Source organism: Daucus carota, chromosome 7 (genome assembly GCF_001625215.2).
Source record: "Daucus carota subsp. sativus chromosome 7, DH1 v3.0, whole genome shotgun sequence".
NCBI classification, from domain to species: domain Eukaryota; kingdom Viridiplantae; phylum Streptophyta; class Magnoliopsida; order Apiales; family Apiaceae; genus Daucus; species Daucus carota.
Window position 1 is genome coordinate 34944207 of NC_030387.2, and position 21992 is coordinate 34966198.

At 35.8% G+C, this 21992-nt stretch overlaps 3 protein-coding genes across 3 annotated transcripts; all 3 read left to right on the plus strand.

The window, feature by feature from the left end:
• The first annotated feature begins 839 nt into the window (after window positions 1-839).
• Window positions 840-3226, plus strand: LOC108195668 (uncharacterized). Its single transcript, XM_017362643.2, has 4 exons — window positions 840-1110; window positions 1433-1691; window positions 1798-1992; window positions 2522-3226. The coding sequence occupies exons 1-4, from the start codon at window positions 923-925 to the stop codon at window positions 2915-2917; spliced, it is 1038 nt and encodes a 345-aa protein (XP_017218132.1). The 5' UTR covers window positions 840-922; the 3' UTR covers window positions 2918-3226.
• A 1533-nt stretch (window positions 3227-4759) lies between these two features.
• LOC108194024 (succinate dehydrogenase assembly factor 2, mitochondrial) lies at window positions 4760-7872 on the plus strand. The gene is made up of 5 exons (XM_017360913.2): window positions 4760-4979; window positions 5058-5180; window positions 5309-5435; window positions 7325-7393; window positions 7484-7872. The coding sequence occupies exons 1-5, from the start codon at window positions 4867-4869 to the stop codon at window positions 7628-7630; spliced, it is 579 nt and encodes a 192-aa protein (XP_017216402.1). The 5' UTR covers window positions 4760-4866; the 3' UTR covers window positions 7631-7872.
• A 2782-nt stretch (window positions 7873-10654) lies between these two features.
• LOC108196676 (chromophore lyase CRL, chloroplastic) lies at window positions 10655-20544 on the plus strand. Its single transcript, XM_017364073.2, has 9 exons — window positions 10655-11024; window positions 11116-11165; window positions 11244-11304; window positions 11399-11434; window positions 11623-11673; window positions 13204-13296; window positions 19721-19825; window positions 19964-20056; window positions 20208-20544. Exons 1-9 carry the CDS (start codon window positions 10863-10865, stop codon window positions 20343-20345), a joined length of 789 nt encoding a protein of 262 aa, XP_017219562.1. The 5' UTR covers window positions 10655-10862; the 3' UTR covers window positions 20346-20544.
• Window positions 20545-21992: the final 1448 nt, after the last annotated feature.

The following is a 21992-nucleotide window of genomic DNA, read 5'->3' on the forward strand; positions in this document are numbered from 1 at the left end:
TATAAATTCTAACATCCATCTAATATTAAAAAGAGAATAAGAAAATTTTTAATTTGGTTTTAAATCGAAACCGAACCATTTCAAACCGAAACCATAATTAAAAACCGAAACCACACCAACGGTATTTGGTTTGGTTTTGATTTTCGATTTTGAAAACCGAATAAATATGGTTACGGTTCGGTTTCCGGTCGAAACTGAACCAAACCGAACCACGCTCATCTCTAGTTGTTGGTGGATTAAGAGTATTGTAATTGGTGGTTGTGGTTGTTGATTATGATTTTATGATTATTTTTGTAGTTGCTTTTCTGATATTATTATTGACCTGTAGGGCACTCATTTTTCTGCAATTTATAATGTGATTTTAACTGTCTTCCTAAGATTTGTAGTTGCAAATATGGTTGCTCGTAATTGCAGAATTGATTGCATATGCAAAATCGCATTTTTACAGAAAATATTTGAAATTTTACAAATTTTCTTTAAGAAAAGATAGTATTCACAAATATCATTCTAAACTTAGGTATTTACGAAAAACCCATAAATATAAACACATATGAATGGTGATTAAGTTATTTTCATAATTTAATAAATAACAAAATCATATCATTCTATTAATTTTTTAATTTAAGATATTGTCAATCTTAAAATTAAATTTAAAATATGAATTTTCAAATCTTAAAATAAAAAATATACTTTTCCATATCTTAATATATTTTAAGATAATTTAATTTATTATACGATAAATTATATAAACATTTGGTTGACTAAGCAGTTAAGATCGCGGTTTCAGTTTTACAAGTTAAAATTTGTCCAAATAATACGCCAAAAGAGCGGTAAATCTGTTACACCACCTTTAACCTGAGACAAACAAACATCCTAAAACATCAAGATTCAAGACAGGGGAAAGTAATAGTCAGGAATAAGAATGGAAGGTGAAGAAGAAAGTCAGGTGGAGAAGGAAGTAGAACAGGAGAACACCACCAGCCATGGGCACAGCCACGGCCACCGTGATAGAGACAAAATGGACAAAAAAGAGAGAGCCAGGGAGCGAAGAGAAAAGAGACGCCAAGAGATCTCTCTCCTCCGCACTATTCCCTATTCTGACCACCAAAAGTATCATGCATTTCTATATACATGTCCTATTAATTCCCGTGTCCTGCGAGGGGCGGATCTAGAATAATTTTTTCCGTGGGAGGGGAGCGGCACCAAGTAAATTTATGGAAAATACATTCTTATAATTTCAAAATTTATGACAGCATTTCTATATTTTTGTAAAAGATATAATGGTGGAAAATTGTCAAAAATTTGTTTAGAGGGGATACTGATCCCCGGTCCCCTTACTAGATCCGCCCTCGGTTCCATGCATGTAGTTTGTGATAATTCATTCTCTCATGCACCTTTATTCTTATCATTTGTTTCTTATGGGTACATTTAGGTGGTGGTCTTCGGAAACTATTGCCATGGTGACAGGGGCAAACAGAGGGATTGGTTTTGAAATTGCACATCAACTCGCAATGCACGGGCTGACAATAATTTTGACATCGAGAGAGACTGCAGTTGGTGAGGAAGCAGCCAAAGTTTTACAAGAAGGCGGTCTCAATGTGGTTTTCCATCAATTAGATATTATCGATCCTGAATCTATCAAAGCATGCGCTGACTGGCTGCAAGAGACTTATGGTGGTTTAGATATTCTGGTAAGACGCCTCTTCTAAAACCAGATCCAATTGTTTAAGTAGTGTTATCTGGTATTGATGTCTTCAACATTTCAGACATGCTACTAACACCATTATAATTTTGCAGGTTAATAATGCAGGGGCTAATTTTAATTATGGAACAGACAATTCTGTGGAACATGCTGAGCAGATTATTCAGACTAATTATTATGGAACCAAAAATGTGACCGAAGCTATGATTCCAATAATGAGGCACTCTGATGTTGGTGCACGTATCGTTAATGTGAGCTCAAAACTGGGAAAACTCCATAGCAGGCGAAATGTATGTGAACATACTAACTTTCTGTTGCCTAGTTTTCTTTTTTGCACTTGCTATTATCTTACAGACAACTAGACAGGGGAATACTGGTCGGAAAAGGCTCTCAGGAATAATCTTGAGGTGTTGGTCCTAATTAACTCGTGGTATTGAAGAAAAATTATACTATGGATAGTAAATGTTTTGTGAAGGCCTTTCAAATAAGAAGTGAATAGCTTCTACTTTTTATGCAAGTGCTTATAATGTCACGGTCCAGAATACATATAATGTGGCTCGACGCATCTTCTCACATAAAGACATTGTCACGTATATATATGTGTGTGAGCAAGAGAAAATACCCTATAATTAATAACATAGCCGTATAAATTATAATTATATAGGGTTTATACCAGTCTGAATCATCTTCAAACTTTTTTTTTTTTAATGCATTTGGAAGTTGTGTAGCAACTGCTGAAGATGATATTATAAGTTTTGGCATTTTACTTGTGATCTTGCTGCCAGAAGAAGATGATAGACGTAACGCTTCTTGTTTCAGAAAATTGAAGATGTTGCACTAAGAGAACAACTAGAGAATACTGATACACTCACTGAGGAATTCATTGATCAGACCGTGAACACGTTTGTTGAACAAGCTAAAGACGGGACTTGGCAATCTGGTGGATGGCCTCAGACTAATACTGAATACTCGGTATCAAAACTTGCAATAAATTGTTACACCAGAGTAATGGCGAAAAGACTCTCTGAGAGGCCTGAAGGACAGAAAATATACATCAATTGCTATTGTCCAGGTTGGGTGAAGACAGCAATGACTGGTTGGGCAGGAGGTATATCTCCCGAAGAGGGAGCTGATACTGCAGTCTGGCTGGCACTGCTACCGGACCACCTTGTGAGTGGAAAGTTTTTCTTTGAAAGGCGCGAGACAAGTTTTTAATCCAGTGTAATTGAAGACTAATGATAAGGTACATTGTTCGGTTTCAGTTATTTTGACAAAGTCTGCTAACAGCTTAAATAAAGTTCACTTTGTCCAGGAAAATTGTCATGTTATGTCTGTAAACGACTACTTGATACTTTCGCATACATAGGAAAAACAAACGCTTGTCTATTGAATCTCATATATGGTGGATACATCAAATACTGAGTGCGAGGCGAGGGAGATGGAAATGTAACCCAGATTCTTAATTTTGTGCAAATCCTGTGATATTCAATTCTATTCTATATGAAAATTCATTAATTATATTGCAGATTCGGCATTTTATGATGGTTATAATACTATTTTTTCCTATCTTATGCAATTTAAAAACTACTGTCTTAGTCTTACCCTAAACATTTGTGCAATCTGTTAGCTACAGACTTCAAAACAGTTGATTGTTGGTTTGTTGCAAGTGTGTATTCAAATATAAAACTCAGTTCTGTTAAATGTAAATCAAAAAAATTACATGAGTTCTGTTACGGAAGCTGTTTATTGAAATCATGTTGGCAAGAGTCGACACTACTCAACTCGACCTTCCAAATGTAAATCACTGAGTTCTGTTCAGGAAGCCGTTTGTTAAAATCATGTAGATAGGAGCCGACGCTACTAAACTTGGACCACTAGCAATAATGAAGACATCAGATCATTAGATCAAATCGTTTAATGCTTTGTGCATAAGCTAGGTAAAAGGGCTGGGAATAATGAAGACACCAGATCATTTGATTAGACTGGTTTAATGCTCTGTGCATTGGCTAGCTAAAAGGGCTGGGAATTTGAGAAGCTATACCTGGTTTCCATGTGAGACGAACTCATTCTTTTTCAATCATTGTCGTTGAAAATTGATGGAAAAGTAATTAATTTGATCAGAATTGTAGAACAAAAAATTAAAAAAAATCAGTTTATAATATATATAAAAATTATTCTGACTTCAAGATTTTATCCGGTATTCTAAAAATCTCTAATTTATTAAAAATTTGTTTCATCTGGATCAATCCTTAAATGATATTTTACGATATGAATATAAATAACTAATTTATTAAAAAAAATAAAGATAAATCCGAAATGAATCAACTACTCCCTCTGTCCCATAATTCTTGGCTTGTTTGACTTTTTATGGTCAAATTGACCGAACTTTGACTACAAATTACATGTAATTCTCTTGTAATTTTAAAAATATATAATATGCATAATAAAGTACGGAAAGTATATTTTTTAATGATATAATTTTTGTGATTGTTCTTAATCATATTATATATGTAATTTGCGGTCAAAGTTTGGTCAATTTGACCATCAAAAGTCAAACAAGCCAAAAATTATGCGACAGGGGGAGTACTCCCTCCATTCCAAAATAATAGTTACTTTGACTTTGTGCACGTATTTTGAAGTGCAAAAAGAACATACTTGCACATGTTATTTTTGAATTTTTTTTTTCTGAATAAAAATAGAGATATTAAACTTTTATTCAGAAAAAGAAAATTTCAAATATAATGTGTAGAAGTATGGTTTTTTTACACCTCAAAATACGTGCACAAAGTCAAAGCGACTATGATTTTGGAATGGAGGGAGTAATTAGTTATGATTTCCGATTTTTATGAACACGATTCTATTCCAATATTACTGATATAGCCAAAAAAACCATCTAATTTACCTGTTCCATTCATCAAAATAACTTTTTGTTCCAAACTAAAATTTATTTGTTGATTGATCATCTGAAAAGAAAAAAATTAAATTGCTACAAGAAAATAGAAAAAAATAAATCGAAAAGAAATATTAAAAGAAAAGGAAGCCTAAACTGTGTCCCTCCCCCCTGCCTTGAAAAAATACTTGGATACACAGCTGACAACAAAACACAAAAAGAATTGTATAAATTTGCTTCCCTAGTTCTATTTTCTCCGTTTAGCGAAGAAATCATGTCGAATATGAGAAGGGCTTTGATGTCCGCGATTCCTCGAATTCTCAATAATTCAAAGCCCGTTGCTGATCCTATTCACTTCTCTCCTATAGCTTCGCATAATACTTACAGGTTTTGTGTCCATCTTTTTATCGCTTTTTATCGTTTTTTCTTGAAGATGATTTTTGCTGATTAATTTTTGTTAATCAGGCCATTTGTGGGTTCAATTTTTCGGTTCTCTTCTTCTACTACTCGGGAAAATTATACAATTCAATCTCTAGATACTCACATTGATATGTCTACTGAAGAAAGCAAGCGCCGCTTGTTTAACAGGTCTGTTAGTTCTATAAATATTGCTAATAATGATTTTTATTAAATCGGGGTTTAGGTTTTTTATGATATCATTGTTGTGTATATATTATAAACCCTTGTATTGTTGTGATATGATTGTGTGGGTATAGGCTTGCGTACAGGAGCAAACAGAGGGGGTTTCTTGAGCTGGACCTTGTTTTGGGGAAATGGGTGGACGAAAATATACATTCCATGGACGAAACCGCAGTGAGGTCTCTTATTGATGTTCTTAACCTGGTATGTAAAACTTTATATTTTTCGTATTCATCTTTGGAATTAATTATGTTATTTAAGTTTTGAATTTCGATTTTTCGCGATTATTGCCTTTTCTGTTGCTACAGTCTGATAGGATGCAAACAGAACATTTGCATGATATTAGTTGTTAAAATTAACTGCTATCTACCAGTTCTAAATTTATGATTAGTTCAGACCTTTAAGTCTTGAATTTCTCCAGAACTAAATGACAATTCTCGTACTGGTTGAGGTAAATCTGGTCAAGGGCTCATCTACTTGATTGCGATCTCACGCTGTTCACGAGTCATGAATTTGTCCTCCACAATGCTTGAACGTAGCTTTAGTTTTCGCAATTTAAGCTCGTGAGCTGTGAGTGAAGCAGAGGGTAGATAGCAGACCTACAATTGAATGCCTGCTACTCCTAAAGCTATAGTGAATGAACTTAAGAACAAGTTTTTATCGGGTCGAATTTCCTACTAGCTACCAGCCAGGTTTCTATCTTTATGGGGGAGCATTTTAGTTCTCATCCCACCCCTTTTGAACAAGATTCTTTTAATCACAATTCACATGTTATTAAACCAGCCATAATATCAAAGTCTTTAGGGCCAGAAGCATTTTACTAAAATAAAAGGGTACATGTCTTGTGGAATGAATAACTAAGAAGCCACCCTAAGTAAATTGCAAACAACTGAGATTCGAACTGAATTGCGAAATTTGTAGTTGAACAAATGTGCCTCATAACAACTAATATGACTACTCAATACGAGTTCAACTTTAACAATATTTAAACAATTATTAAGATTATATGTATGGCCCAACCAATAATTGTACAAATGAAGGGATTTCCCCTAGTTTCTCCATTAGATGGTGAACATAATCATTAGCCACTCACTTAAAGTTGTGCATGGGAAACCAGGCGAGCCATGTACTTCTGCAGCATTATTTGGAAAAGAAAACGTTAAGAGCAGTGCTGATTACATTGTATGCAAATTTAATTTTGCTGAGTTTTAATATTTGTTGGTTGCCATGTTACAACAGATCTATTGACAGAAGAAATCCACACCACTACAAAAATTCTAGGAACTTCAAATTTAAATCAACTAGGTGCTCTGTTTACTAGTATAATGAATAGTAAATACTCCCTTGGTTCCAAAATCAAAGGATAATGTTGTGGTCATTTAGACATGTTTAAAGATTATCACAGCTGTTATAGCTGTACTGCTTTATAACACAGTGTCTAAGAGTCCAAGTTCCAGCATAGTTATTGCATTCGGTTGTCTGTTTAATATGACATAAAGAGAGGTTAAGAGCTGATGGATCTGGAACAGGCCAACATATTATAGATAAAAAGAGTTATCCATTCAACATCATTAACAGTTCAAAGACTAAATAACACCGCTGTTACTGCAGTATTCAGAGCAAGATGCTTATTCTCCAATCTAGTCTTTATACTTCAACTTCTATATCTTCTACCAAAAGAAAAGGTATTAAGTATGGCAAACTTCCGATCCAGGTTTCCTTTGTGTATTTAGCAATGTAATAAATAATTGTATCCTTGATGGTTTTAAAGTAGGGTGGTTTGTACTGTTTTGGTATCGTTGCCTACAAGATTAATTGGCTAAAAGAATGTGAAGTGATGATCAGCAATGCATTTTTTAAATTATAATTGGTAGTGAGCGTAAACGAAACAACCCCCCCCCCCCCCCCCCCCCCACACACACACACACTAAAAGAACTGTGCAGACAACTCATCGACCACCTAGGTTTCAAAATAACAATAATCATTAGATTATAGCTGTCATACCATCTATCCGATTGTCTCTCCTTTACACAGTAAGTGAGCTTTGTTCGCTGTATTGTTACTATATCATCTTCTATTTTTTTTCCTTCAGGAAAACCCTGATCTGTGGAGGTGGCTCTCTGGGCAGGAGCAACCCCCTGAGGCGATCAGCAACAATCCTGTGAGACATCCAACTTTCAGAATAGTCTTTGTCCATGTTTTTGTGATAATTGTTGCAAATAGTTTCTCATCTCTTTGCTATTTACTGTAGGTGTTCACTGCAGTACACAAAAAAGTTATGGGCAACCTTGATAGCTACGCTTCTCCCGAAACAAGGGCAAGCGCTGGGAAGCCATGGGTGAGAGGCTGGGATGATTTCAAGAAAGGCAAAGACAGCCCTATAGTCGGGAATCAGTAGCTGGTTTCTCTGCTTGGAATTATCTGGTTCTTCTGCAGGGAAGACGGAATAAAATGGTGAACTGTAGGAGTATCTGTATTTGTATGTAGAGTATAAATAAGAGCACAAGCGAAGCTGTTGGAACTTGTATCTATCTTGATGTGCAACATCTGTAAAATTAAATTTGCAGCTTCCTCTTGAGCATTGAAAATAAACTAGAACTAGTATTATTTTAATTTGAAAGATTATTAAAGTGGTTCATTTACTTTAGGCAGGAGCTAGTAGTATTAATTAACAACAAAACTTATCTATTTTTTTTTGGGAAAATAGATTTTTTTACCATCCAACTTATGGTTTGTTTAGAAATTTGCCACCGAATTATAATTTTTTTCCTTTTTGTTACTAATGTTAGGTTCAGATTCTTTTTCGTCACTAATCTTAGGTTCGGATTTTTTTATTTTTTTTTTTTGTCATAAGACGGTTGTATTATACCAAGAAAGAAATATACAATTCCGGACGGACAGAGTTTCCTTCGTTCAAGAAGGTATATCATCTAACCGAAAGTATGTAAATACTCCGGAAGCTTAGATAACATAGCCTTTCAAGTCAGAAGAGATAACCCACAAAAAAAGGGTCTCGTTAAAACCCCTCAAGAGCAAAACCCTGTGGGAAAAAACTCAAGGGGGAAAAAGAGTACCCTACAAAAATTACATCTGATTACAGACTAAAAATGATGTCTTCTATGTTTGTAGCTCAACTTTCTTGTACACCAAGGTTCGCGTCTTCTCGGAAACAGCCTTAATAAATTCTTACATTCTTTTTCAAGCATCCTGAAAATAAGACAAAATCGAATAAAAGAAATATTAGTAAATTTGAATTTTTTTAAAAATAAGGACATAAATGAATCAACATTATGGCTCTTAAATGCCTCTATGGGCCATAAACGCCCCCATTATGGTCGCCATGTACTAAAAACCCATAATTAAGAATAATTAATATTCTTAATTAAGGCACAATTATCTCCAAATTAGGATCTTTCATCTCCGCCCATTCTGAATCTCTCCACCACCACTACGGATGTTACGATCTTATTGTGCAAGAAGCTCCAAACACAAATCACCACGGTGATTGAAAATAAACCCAATCTGCAAAATAAAAATGATAAACAAAAGATAGATACACATAACGGCAAAAACTAAAAGAAAGATGTGATGTTTAATATTCATATGTATGCTTGTAAAAACAACATCCCTGATTATCTTTTTACGCTTTGGTTGAGATAATCTCATATGACTTGATTGTAAGGCGCTCCTGTGTTTGACTACCGAAGATTGATCCAGAGAGAGCCAATGACAGAATATCCATCAGAATGAAACAATAGCCACTGAAGCAATGCCGCAGTCTTAGTTGAGTTAAAAACAAGCGAGACCAATCAGAGAGATCGTAAGCAGCAACAGCGCTGTACTTGTTCCCCAACAAGTCCGATAAGACGACCACGACGCGGATCCTCTTGCTGTCAATGGTGAACCCCAGAGTTGCATTTCCGAATAAATCGGCGTCTTTGACGACGGGAATCTCGGGGAGGACTGAAGTGGTGGTGGCGTTAGAAATGGGGATGATGCCGAGGCCGCCTTCCATGAAGGAGACGATGAAACGGCTGTTGAGGGCGTCGTATCTGGAGCATTCTCGGAGGAAGCCGGAGGAGTGGAAGTGGTACTGGTGGGAGGAAGGTGTGGCGGATTCTAGAGAGGAATGTATATTATTAGGTTATCAACTCATAAATCCTTGAGGTGTAGGGAGGATTATATACGCAATGTATATTATGCAAAGCGTATTCGTATTTTTATGGTGAACTACTGAACTATGTTATTAGCCCTAATTCTTTACTTTGGTTAGGTTCGGATTTGAATATTAACATTATGTTATTTTTTTAGTATTATATTTCGTCACTAACCTTAGGTTCGGATTTGAATATTAGCTTTATGTTATTTTTTTAGTATTATACTAAAATATAATGATAGTCTACAATATATTATGAAGATCTGATATATGTCTATATCTTTGTATATAGTATATCATATGTACCGTAGATAGTTCACCTACATGTATTTTAAGACTCCTAGAAGATTTAGGTTCATAAATTATTTTATTTTTTTTTAAATAAAAGTTATGATTGTCTATTGTCTATATTATATATTATTTCTTAAAAATCAAGATTAGATGTCAGCTACAATTATCTATACTGTTGTACAAAAATAAGGACGAATACTATAATAAAAGTAGACAATATACAATTATTCTCGATTTTACCGCTCATTTATGTTATTATTACTCCCTCCGCCCTCCTCATTTTTTTATACTTCTTTTCCTACTTTTTATAAAACATAGTTCCATAATTTAATTTTAAGATTTTCTTTTTTGTGTATAAAAATCCAAATGTTAAATTTTTATTCAGAAAAAAATAAAAATAATTAATGAAACTAAATTTTTTAGGAGGCTTAAAATACGTGTCAAATTCTCGTCCTCCAAGGTACACTAACGAGGACACATATGGAGTACTTCATATAAAGATATAGACACATCAGATCACCATAATATTGTGGACTACCATTATGTTTCAATAATGCTAAAAAGAATAATATAATGTTAATAAATTAATCCGATCCTAATATTAGTGACAAAAAAAATATCCGAACCTAATATTAGTGACAAAAAGGAAAAAATTTATAATTCGGTGGCAAATTTTTAAACAAACAATAAGTTGGGTGGTGAAAAAATCTATTTTCCCTTTTTTTTTACAAATATGGCTTATAGACAGCCCTTAACCACTAGGTTATCCAACCGTGCTCAAAACTTATCTTTTAAATATATGAGAAAAAAAAAATCAGCTACGGTTTACAAACACAAGGAAGAGTAAATTTATAATAAACCTGTTTGCTCACTTCGTATATCCAATATTCTGAAGATCCCGATTCATTGAAAAATCCTGAATAAATTCCCTTTATCCAGAATCACACGTCTAAAAGAATCGATAAACAAGCAGACAAACAGCGCATAGCACATACGCGTGTGTGTATGTATATATATACGAGAAATTCACTGTTTTAAATCCTAACGAAAAGCCCTCTTTCTCACCCTCTTATCGTATCTTGGCTTTTCAATTGATTAATAACGAAAATTGTGTTCCAGCAATGAATAATACGCAATCATTCAAGTAGAGTAGTTGTAGTAATAGTTGGTAGCAGCAAAGAAGATGTGCGTGGGGTCAGATAACAAAGGGTGGAGCAGAGCCGGCGGTCTCGTAGTCAAGGCGCTGCTTCTAATCGGCGGCGCTGTTCTCGTTAAACGCTTCACCAAGTCCACCACTCGCTGGGACCACGCTCGTCTCGTCGCTCAATCCCTCTACGGCGAAAAGGTCCATTTTTCTCTTCTCATTTCCATTTTATTTTTCATTTTGTTATCTTTAAATTAACTGCATTTTGTAACTGAATTTTGTGTGACCTTAGTTTTCCAAAGACCAGGCGTCTAGAGATCCCGATAATTTCTTTAACTTGAGGTATTATGGTTTCGGTGGCATTCGGTGCTGGTTTGGAATTGATTAGGGTTTAGTTGTTGATTGATTATTTTGTTGTAGATGGCTTTCGTGCCCTGCTGCAGATATGGTTGATGGTTCTAAAGTCTTGTACTTCGAACAAGTTAGTATCCCGTGTTTTTTGATTGCTGTTCTTCGTAGGAAGTAAGATGTTTGCTTTGTTTAATCAATTGTGTGGCGTATGTGTTTGTTGACAGGCTTTTTGGAGAACTCCTAGTAAACCTTTTAGGCAGGTACAACTGTTATATTAATCATGTTTGCTAGTGTATGTTCTTCATTTCTATATTGCTTGTTTGTTTCTTTAACATGTATATATCATGTTCAAGACTGTGATTCCTTCAGAAATAAAAATTTAAGCATTATGTTTATGTAAGGCTTTGTCCCTAACGGCTAATGGTAGACAATAATTATCTTATCGCAGAGATTTGTAATGGTGAAGCCTTGTCCAAAGGAGATGAAATGTGATGTTGAGGTGAGATCAACAAGCTTTTTTTTTCTTACATATACCTGTTCTCTTTAATAAACCATTGTTACTAAGATTTTTAAATTAGTTGCTGTTTACATGTTTGTTTATCTCATTTTGAGATTATAAGCCATAACATGATCTTTCGCTTGATCATTCTGACTTCGAGATATTAAGAAAAATGTATTATTTGTTGCTTCTTTTTCGTAATCATGTTGTATGAATGCAACTAACTGTTAACATAATAGTTCTATGGGATTTGACTGTTGGATTATTAATTTTTTTTTCTGGTGATAACAGAAAATATTTCTTAATCTGCAATTAAAATTTGTATTGTGGTCTTTTTCATTGACTTACTTTTATACTCTGAATTAATTTATGTATGCCCTTTTCCTCTATATGAGCATGTTCTTTCAGTTGTTATTCGACAGTATCCTATGATAAGTAATTTTAGCATATATTTTAAGTTTTAGCAAACCAGATATGTGGAATTTAGGGTTTTCCCGGTTTTATATTCTGCTGTTTTCTTGAAGTGCATGATGTAGACTGTATGCTGTCAAATGAATTCCTAATTAACAAAATCAAGTGCAGGTGTTTTGTAGGACAAGAAGTGAAGATAACGAAATATGGAATTAAAACAATAACATGTGATTGCTTGGGTGGATGAAAAGCAGAAAATTCACTATCCAAGATAGAAACTAGGATGTTTCAACTGCGGAAAAACTTTTATCCCTAAAAATCGAACCATGGAATGGAAAGAACATAATGAATCACAACCTATAAAGAGAGCAAAAATAGGAAAACTCCAAATTAATAATCTCTGAAAATATGTACACCTCCCTGTACATCTGAGAATCCTAAAACCAATGTTAATGGTAAGGAAACTATCCTGATCAATATCTATTTATCGTAACGGATACATTGCCCTGAATAAATAATATGTATTTTCCTGCTCTAGTACCATACCCTAGATTCTTCTATAATCTAGTTGTCTATTGGAGTAAACATCACAAGAAGTTGCAGTCACTTATGTTTTTATCAACGTGTGTATTTCAAGAAATACATACATATAAAGATTTTAATTTCTTTTCAAACATTTACGTGTCTGCAGTTTTCTTGAAGTGCCCAATGTATACTGTTGAGAGTTGAGGAATGAATTCTCAAGTAGCAAAATTAACTGTATATGCATAGGTGTACTTAAAGTATTTGGCAATGGAAGTATGGGCTGTAAGAGATTAGGCACTACATTATTATACAGACCCAAGTTCCCTTAGTTTTTTTGTTAAACAAAATAGTACAATTATGACTAATTCAGACGAATTAAAACACCTGAATAATCAAGAATAGAAATAGAACAAAGTATAGATCTCAATCAAGGTCAGTGTTTATCAGTTCACTATACATATGCCATTAAAGTGTATCATTAGAATTAAAATTTTTCCTGAAAATCAGTACATACAAGAATCTAAACTATATATTAATTAAAATTATGTTATTTTAGATTTACAATATTAAAACAGATGTCTCTGATTTTGTCAGCTAAGTACGTATGCCATTCGAGATGCAGAGGAGTATAAAAACTTCTGTGATCGGCCGAAGGACCAGAGGCCACAGCCTGAAGAAGTCATTGGGGTAAGCTTTAGGTTTGTTGAACTTTTTATAATTTACTTGCTTCTAGAATTTACAAATAGTGGGGATTGAATATACCGGCGGCACTAAATGAACTGTACATAACAAATCGTATTCAGTATGGCATACTTAGTTATATGTCCATATAGGTAAATTTGTGGGAGTTTTATATGGCACAAAGGATCTACCTGCGTTTATAGGCCTAAAGTATGGAGGTCCTGTTTTTGTTATCTAACCAATACTAATGGTTTACCAGATATCAAGGTATAATATATGACTTTAAACATCGAGGTAAAACTAAAAGAATTTACAGAATAAAAACTCAAGTGGAATCTGTTTCGACATATTGAGTCTGTATGAGCAGACATCTTTTTTACTTGATACCTGGGGGTAGGTCTCCATTATATGAAATCCTTTTTGTTCTGGTACATTTTACTAATTGTAAGCGGTGACATTTTCTTTTTCTCATGCCTGATATATTCTTTTTGAATTTACTTTCTTGTATTTCACCTTAAGTTACACTCATGATAGTGTAAATAACTGGTTTTTGATGACCCAAACCGATATATCTGGATTATTAGTTTAAGCTCCTTTATTTAGGTATAAAATCTGAAATTCCATCATGTTATGACTTGCAAATTAGTATCTTCAGAGGCCAGGTTTTTGTGTTTGATTCCCTTTAATTGAAAATTTTGCTTTCCATATTAGATATTTAGATAGCATGATGGCTAGGTAGCTGATGTAAAGTAAGACTGTCAATTGTGTGCACATCTCGACCTTGTCCACCCTCTCTCCTTGTCACCTTCTTAGACCACTTCGAAACTCCCATTAGCTGGTGTTTGGTAAGGAGGTCTGTTTCAGATTTTTTGTAGTTATAAACTTATAATCATGTCAGGATCTGGTACTTTCCTGACCTAGTTTGGGACTTTGTTTGGTGTTTTCTGTATATATAAATGCAGAAATAGAGTAACAGCAGAGAAATTGAGATGAGAATAGAGAGAAATAGAGGTGAGAAACAGAGTTTAGATGAGAAGAGAAGAGAATTCTAGAGAGAGAAAGCAGTTATAGAGAGAGAAGCAGAGAGAGAAGTTTTGGAGGCAAAAGCCAATTTTCATATCATAACCAAAATGAAGACTACATCAGTGTATTTATAGGTCTGCTCATAACAGACTATCAGACTTACAACTACCATAGGATAAACTGACTAAAATACCCTTCCTCCTTACTACTATATTACTACTATATTACTGTTATACTCTTACTACTATACCCTGCTGATACCAGGAACCTAACATTCCCCTCCCCTTAAATCACACCATGTCCACATGGCTGTGCAATTGAACTCCTGGTACTTGCTTGGGAACCACATCTGTGTCTTCATGCATCCTACTCAGAGCATCAGCAACCCTATTCTCAGTCCCCTTTCTGTACACAATAGTGTAATGGTACCCCAACAACTTGCTGATCCATTTCTGCTGCAGCAGATTGCTAACCTTCTGCTCAGTAAGGTACTTTAAAGCCCAGTGGTCAGTCTGGATAATAAAGTGCTTATCCATTAGGTAATTGGCCCACTTCTTCACAGCTGTCACCACTGCCATCAATTCCTTCTCATAGGTTGACATGGCTTGCCCCTTTGGTCCCAAGGCCTTACTGAAATAGGCTAGTGGATGGCCTCCTTGGGTTAAAACAACTCCAATGCCAGAGTTTGAAGCATCTGTTTCCACTGTGAATTGTTGAGTGTAGTCTGGCAGTTTAAGTACAGGAGTACTGGCCATGGCTGCTTTTAAGGCCTCAAAAGCTGTGGTGGCCTCCTCAGTCCACTTAAAATTGTCCTTCTGCAACAAATTAGTTAAAGGTTTGGCAATAATGCCATAATCTTTAACAAATTTCCTGTAGTATCCACTTAAGCCCAAAAACCCTCTCAAAGCCTTGATGTTGTGAGGAATAGGCCACCCTAACATATCTGTCACCTTACTTTTGTCCACTGCTACCCCTTCAGGAGTAATGACATGTCCCAGATAGGCAACCTGTTTCTTCATAAACTCACATTTAGACTCCTTAGCATACAGCTGGTGTTGCCTCATGACTTCAAACACTCTTCTTAAGTGGTGTGTGTGTGCTTCAGCAGTCTTAGAGTATACCAGTATGTCATCAAAAAAAACCAATGTAAACTTCCTCAAGAAGGGAGCAAAGACCTGATTCATCAAATGCTGAAAGGTTGCCGGAGCATTAGTGAGGCCAAAAGGCATCACTGTAAACTCATAGTGTCCCAAATGTGTCCTGAATGCAGTTTTTTCAATATCTTTGTTTTTCATTCTCACCTGATGATATCCAGCTCTTAGATCCAGTTTGGTGAAATATTGAGCTCCATTTAACTCATCTAAGAGATCATCAATGAGTGGAATAGGGAACTTATTCTTAATAGTTAAAGAATTCAGTTTCCTATAGTCAATACAAAACCTCCAGGAGCCATCTTTCTTCTTTACCAGTAATATAGGAGAGGCAAAAGGAGAACAACTAGGCCTAATAATCCCAGATTCCAGCATTTCAGACACCAATTTTTCAATCTCATTTTTCTGCTCATAGGAACTCTTATAAGGCCTTATAGAAAACGGTTGAGCTCCTTCTTTTAACTCTATACTGTGTTCAATTGGTCTGTTAGGAGGCAACCCTGTTGGGGCCTTAAAAATGTCTTCATACTCCAGTAATAAGTCCTGTAGATCCCTGTTTCCTGTACTGCTGCCAGCTGATGGCCCTTGTTCAGAGTAGAGTGGTTCTGATGATTGGCACACCTCACTCACCAAGTATAAGAACCCATGATCTTGTCTCTGACAACTTCTTACAAAAGCCTTGGCTGTCATTTGTTGTAGCCTTGGTTTCAAGGGTTGTGAATTCCCTTGGAGTACCACCTCTTGTCCTTTGTACTGGAATTGTAGGATCAACCTTTTATAGTCAAATGTCACCAATCCCAGGGACCCTAACCAATCCACCCCCAACACCAAATCATAGCTCCCCATAGGCAGAGTCCTTACTGGAAATGTAAATTCATGCTTTCCAACTTTCCAAGTGAAATCAGCAGATTCATACTGACTTTCTAATTGATTACCATTAGCAACTTGTACCTTTAAAGGCTGTGTTTGAACCAATTCACATCTCAGTTTTCCTGCAATGTGCTCATCCAGGAAGCTGTGAGTACTTCCTCCATCAATTAGTATAGAAAACTGTTGTTTTCCCCTTCTTCCTGTAAGAGTAATGGTTTTGTTGTGGTGGAGTCCTTCAATAGCATGTACTGAGACCTCCATCAACTCACTGTCATCCTTTTCTAACAAGTCTTTCTTGCCTGTGCTGATTATCTCCTGTTCTTCCCCAGGCTCTTCTTTTTTCATCATGAACAGGCAAGGTTGGGTGCAATTGTGATTAGCCTCTTCTTTGTCCATACAGTAAGGACAGAGCCCCTCACTAAGCCTTCTTTCTACTTCCTGTGGAGTTAACCTGATCACCAGAGGGAGTTTTGAACTCTTGGTGTTCATTCCCTGAATGTTGGCTAGCTCTGCAGGATGGTCACTATTCCCAACCTGACCAGTCAACTTAGTATCCTTAATCCCCTTATCAACAGTGCTTCCAGAAACAGTGTACTGCCTTGCTTGCCTGTAAGCTTGGTCCATGTTTGTAGGTGCCAGCATCCTCACAGTTTCTCTGACTTGGTCTTGCAACCCTCCAATAAAGCTCTCCACAAAATACTCCTCTGCCAGCTCAGGCATCCTGCCTTTAAGCTGTTCTTTACATTTCTCAAATTGATCAAAATACTGTTCCACTGTAGTGGTTTGATGTAGTTGCTTGAATCTGTTATATAGAAGTTCCTGTTCCCAGGATCCAAACCTAGCAGTGAATTGTTTGCAGAATTCCAGCCACTCCATGCTATTCTTTCCCACTATATATACTTGAAACCATTTCCTGGCTGTTCCTTGCAGGTTCATACCAGCCACTGCAACTCTTTTGGACTCATCTACTCCACAAATTGTAAAGTACTGCTCACAGTCCTGTAGCCATTCCACTACTCCCAGGCCTTCTACAAATCTAGGAAAATTTAGCTTGATATGTTGCAAGGACTCCTGTTTTCCTGTTTTGCCTCCTCCTGGCTTAGACTTGGCACTAGGAATCTCCACTTTTCCTGATTTTCTGGCAATCTTCTTTTTTACTAGTAGATCTATTGTCTGTGCAGCTAGGTTAAGAGCCTTCTCTAGCTCCTGAAATCTCTTGTCAGATTTCTTCTTATAGGACTCAAACTGCTCCTGCAATTCTGGAGATAACTCCCATGAGGTTTGCTCATCCTCCATTGTTATCCACAGTTTTAATTTCTTCCACAACACTTCTAGTTCTTCTAAGATCTCACAGCAATTCCTCTCAGGCCAATACTCAAACACCTGATTACTAGCAACTAAACTACAGCACAACACCAGAATCAACAATCAAACCTCTCAAACAACTTCTTTTGTAATTTTCTGTAGTAATAAGCTATAGCAACTGTATTTTACTGTAATCTATCCACAATCAACTGAACTTCACTCCAATTTCACAGAAACAACTTCACAATTACAGATCTGAGGAGAACAGTTAAGAAAACAGAGTACCTGACCTGTCAGATCTCAACTTACAAACTACACCTGCGATTTCTGTGATTCCACAACCGCACAGCTCGCCTTTAACAGCACAGTGATATGGAAGCAGTAGTTGATCGAAATTTACAGCTCTGATACCAATTTGTCAGGATCTGGTACTTTCCTGACCTAGTTTGGGACTTTGTTTGGTGTTTTCTGTATATATAAATGCAGAAATAGAGTAACAGCAGAGAAATTGAGATGAGAATAGAGAGAAATAGAGGTGAGAAACAGAGTTTAGATGAGAAGAGAAGAGAATTCTAGAGAGAGAAAGCAGTTATAGAGAGAGAAGCAGAGAGAGAAGTTTTGGAGGCAAAAGCCAATTTTCATATCATAACCAAAATGAAGACTACATCAGTGTATTTATAGGTCTGCTCATAACAGACTATCAGACTTACAACTACCATAGGATAAACTGACTAAAATACCCTTCCTCCTTACTACTATATTACTACTATATTACTGTTATACTCTTACTACTATACCCTGCTGATACCAGGAACCTAACAAATCATGAGCTGGTGCTCAACCTACTTACCTACACATTAGTATATTACATTGATTATTTACGAGTCAAATGTCTTAAAGGCGGGCTTTGGTTAGTGCCTAGGTGCTCATGGCTTTTGGCCTACTAGTCAGTTTAATCACGTTATATCTCAATATTTGCTATATTTGTTGTTTAACGTAAATATCTCAAACCTAACTTGCAAAACATTGTAGTTGATATGGATATAGACAAATAGTATGGTTTAGTGAGAGAAAATTATAAAACTCAAATTGTATTAATGGCAATGTAGAGGAATGCTATCAATCTCCAAAGCTGCTAAGTGCTAAGTGGAAATTTTGCTCTTGCAAAACAACTTGTTCTGTGCGTGCGTTATGTGCAAATGCAACAGGAAACAAGCATTTTTTTTCATTTACCTACCTTCCTTGCTATACTTATTACTTAGCTGATGGTATCATTGTTAGTTTTCACATACATGATACCCAAAAACCCAGTCATGGTTGCACTACTTGTCTCCGTTATTAATTTAAATTCACCACCATGTAATGAAGCCACCCCACTAGCAGTCTAGCACACACATATCACTAGTAAAAACATCTGCTACTCCACTTTTGAAATTGTTACTCCAGGATAGCACCATGGTGCAGAGCTGATGGCATGCATAATTACTAGTTTACCGCTTTCAGTCATCTTTGTAATTGTTAGCAACAAGATGCATATATTTTGAACACAGTAAGGAGCTTGGATCAGAATAACCAGCCAAGCCTTATTTCATTATTTGTATCATAGATATTTTAGGACATTATGTGGTCATCGTTTTGGATTAAAGTTCCTGAAACAATAGTTTATTTGCATTCTTTACACAATTAATTACTCCTTGGACATTTGTGTTTTGTCTGGTTGGGAGGAATGGAATGGATAAAACTAAAAGGAAACAATGGAGGTAGGGGGAGTATATGAGGAAATAATGAGTGACTCCAAATTTTCTATGAAGAGATTTGTAAAGAAAATGGGTATGACTTGTGAGGGAGAGTGCACACTTTCTTGAATTAGGGGGGTTTGAGCTCTAGTTTAGGTGGTTAGAAATGGAATGGAGGAAGGAATGAAAATTCTGACCATTTACCATAATATAGTTTAAATTTATTCCATTCACTCCAATATCATTTATCCCGACCAAACACAACACTAGAACTATGCACAAGTTTGTTTGATGCTTATTTTGTATGAATTTGTGCTACTATGTTAATTTTTGCATTATAAGCAGGACATTGCAGAACATTTGACCACTATACATCTGAAACGATGCGATCGAGGGAAACCCTGCTTATATGAAGGCTCCACGCCACCAGATGGGTTCCCCAATTCATGGGTAAGTGCCTGTTAATGCATTTTTTTTTGTACTGCTGACGTCTTATTGAACATGATATCTGCTACACAAGCTGCTTTGAGTTGCTTTGAGTTTGATAGCAGAAATTTATTGATCCAGTTGCATTTTCTTGTCTAACAGAATGGGGCAGCATATTGCACATCAGAACTTGCAGTCTTGAGAAACAATGAAATACATTCATGGGACCGGGGTTATGATGATGAAGGAAATCAAGTTAGTAAATGCCCATGTGTTCCGTCACAAATAATTGAACCACCTACTAGTATTAACTAAACAATAGGAGAACTTGTATGGCCTTTCCTGAAAACTTGTTCTGACCTCATACCGAAATGTGTTATGAACTTTCTGTTCACTAATGTTGCAGGTTTGGGGAGTTAAAGGAGGTCCTTATGAGTTCCGGCCTGTACCTGCCTCTAGTTTTGTTGGCATGTTCTCTCCTTTAAATTTCAATACCCAGGCTATGGAGAAAAGGATCGAGGGTTCTTTTGTCCTACAAGAATGATAAGCTGTATCTGAAAATAGAATGTAAAAATGGTACTCCAATTCTTTTTGGAATAAATGTATGTTAATCTGTAACTTGTAAGTGTAAATTTGAGGTTAATCTGCAGTCCGATTTTAGCAGCAAGCTTGTAAAGATTGTCGGTGAGTACATAGTTGGAGCTGGCAATTTGGCAGGCATGGAATGATATTCATTTATATCACATGTGCTTGCAAAGTTGCATCATTTAGTTCCCTGGACCACCGACTATCTCCAAAGCTAGAAAATAGACTTAGCAAAAAGTAACAGGTACTCAAATGGAACACAATGAGTCAGTGACCTTGTTTGGGGATTAGCTGTTAGCGGATTGAAATAGATGTTTTGACGGGCGGATTGAAATAGATGTTTTGACTGGCGAATTGAAATAGCTGTTTCTTGTAAAACTGTTTGGTTAATAGCTGATTGATTAGTTTTTCAGACACAAATCAAAACCTCTAACCTAAAAAGCTCCTCAAAATAGCTTTTTCAAAATTAGCTTTTCAGGTCTAAACCTCTATTTCAATCCGCTAACTACGAAACACTTATATTAGCGGATTCTAGTGGTCAAACTTCTGAACCATCCCAAACTTCTAATTTTGCCCAAAACCCGTAACTTCCAAACATGGTTCATATTTTGTGAAGTGGTACGAGTTTAGAGTAATGGGTATTCAAATGGAACACGATATCCCGTGGAGTGGTATGAGTTTAGAATGAGAAAGTGGGTTAAAGTTGTCTTGTACTTGCCCTAGATTTGTTGAAAAGGGAAAATTGATTAGTGATGCTCAGATGCAAGCAAGGGATGAATGGAATAGAGTTCCAAAAGGGCAGATTAGTTTCCAAAATTGAATAATGAAGAACTTAATTAAGCCAAGTATTTTTAGGTATGTGTATTTATGGTTGGTTAGCTACCGCTTACCGGGCACCAAAAATACGTTGAAGGTTGACCAAGTACTCGAGTAGTCCGAAAGTGGTTGGCAGACCGGTACTAAGTGCAATTGTGGTGTGGTGTCAACGACACTCGGCCGGCCTTGGCCATACCGCCACATGCATTTATATATAGGGCTGTAAAATGATCCGGGTGATCCCGGGTACCCCTCTGCTCAAGTATCGGATCATATTATTTTTAGTTTGTCCAGATTTGGGTCCGGGATCGTTTTATTCGGATCTAAACCGATCCCGAGTATTTGAGATTCGGATCTGAACCGGATATGATCCAGTATCGTATTTTATATTTTTTAACCGGGTAGTTTATGATCCATCGAATATGAGCCGGATATGATCCACTAACACTAAGTATCATTATTATTTCATTTGTTCAAATAACTATCATTAGTCTAAGTAAACATAATATTATAAAGTATAATAATTTTAAATTAAAACTTATAGTTATATATTGATATATATCATTTATTAAATATATATGAAGATAATAAGTATGATCACATTAAATAAATCAAATTTTTTGAAGATATAAACTTAAATAAGATATTAAAATTTTATAAAATGATAACTATTTACTTGCAAATATGATGGTGTTAAAATATAATATGTATATGAGTTTGAATCGAATATGAACCGCGGATCATATTCGGTTATTCGGGTAGGATCATATTATGAAAAGTTATATGAGCC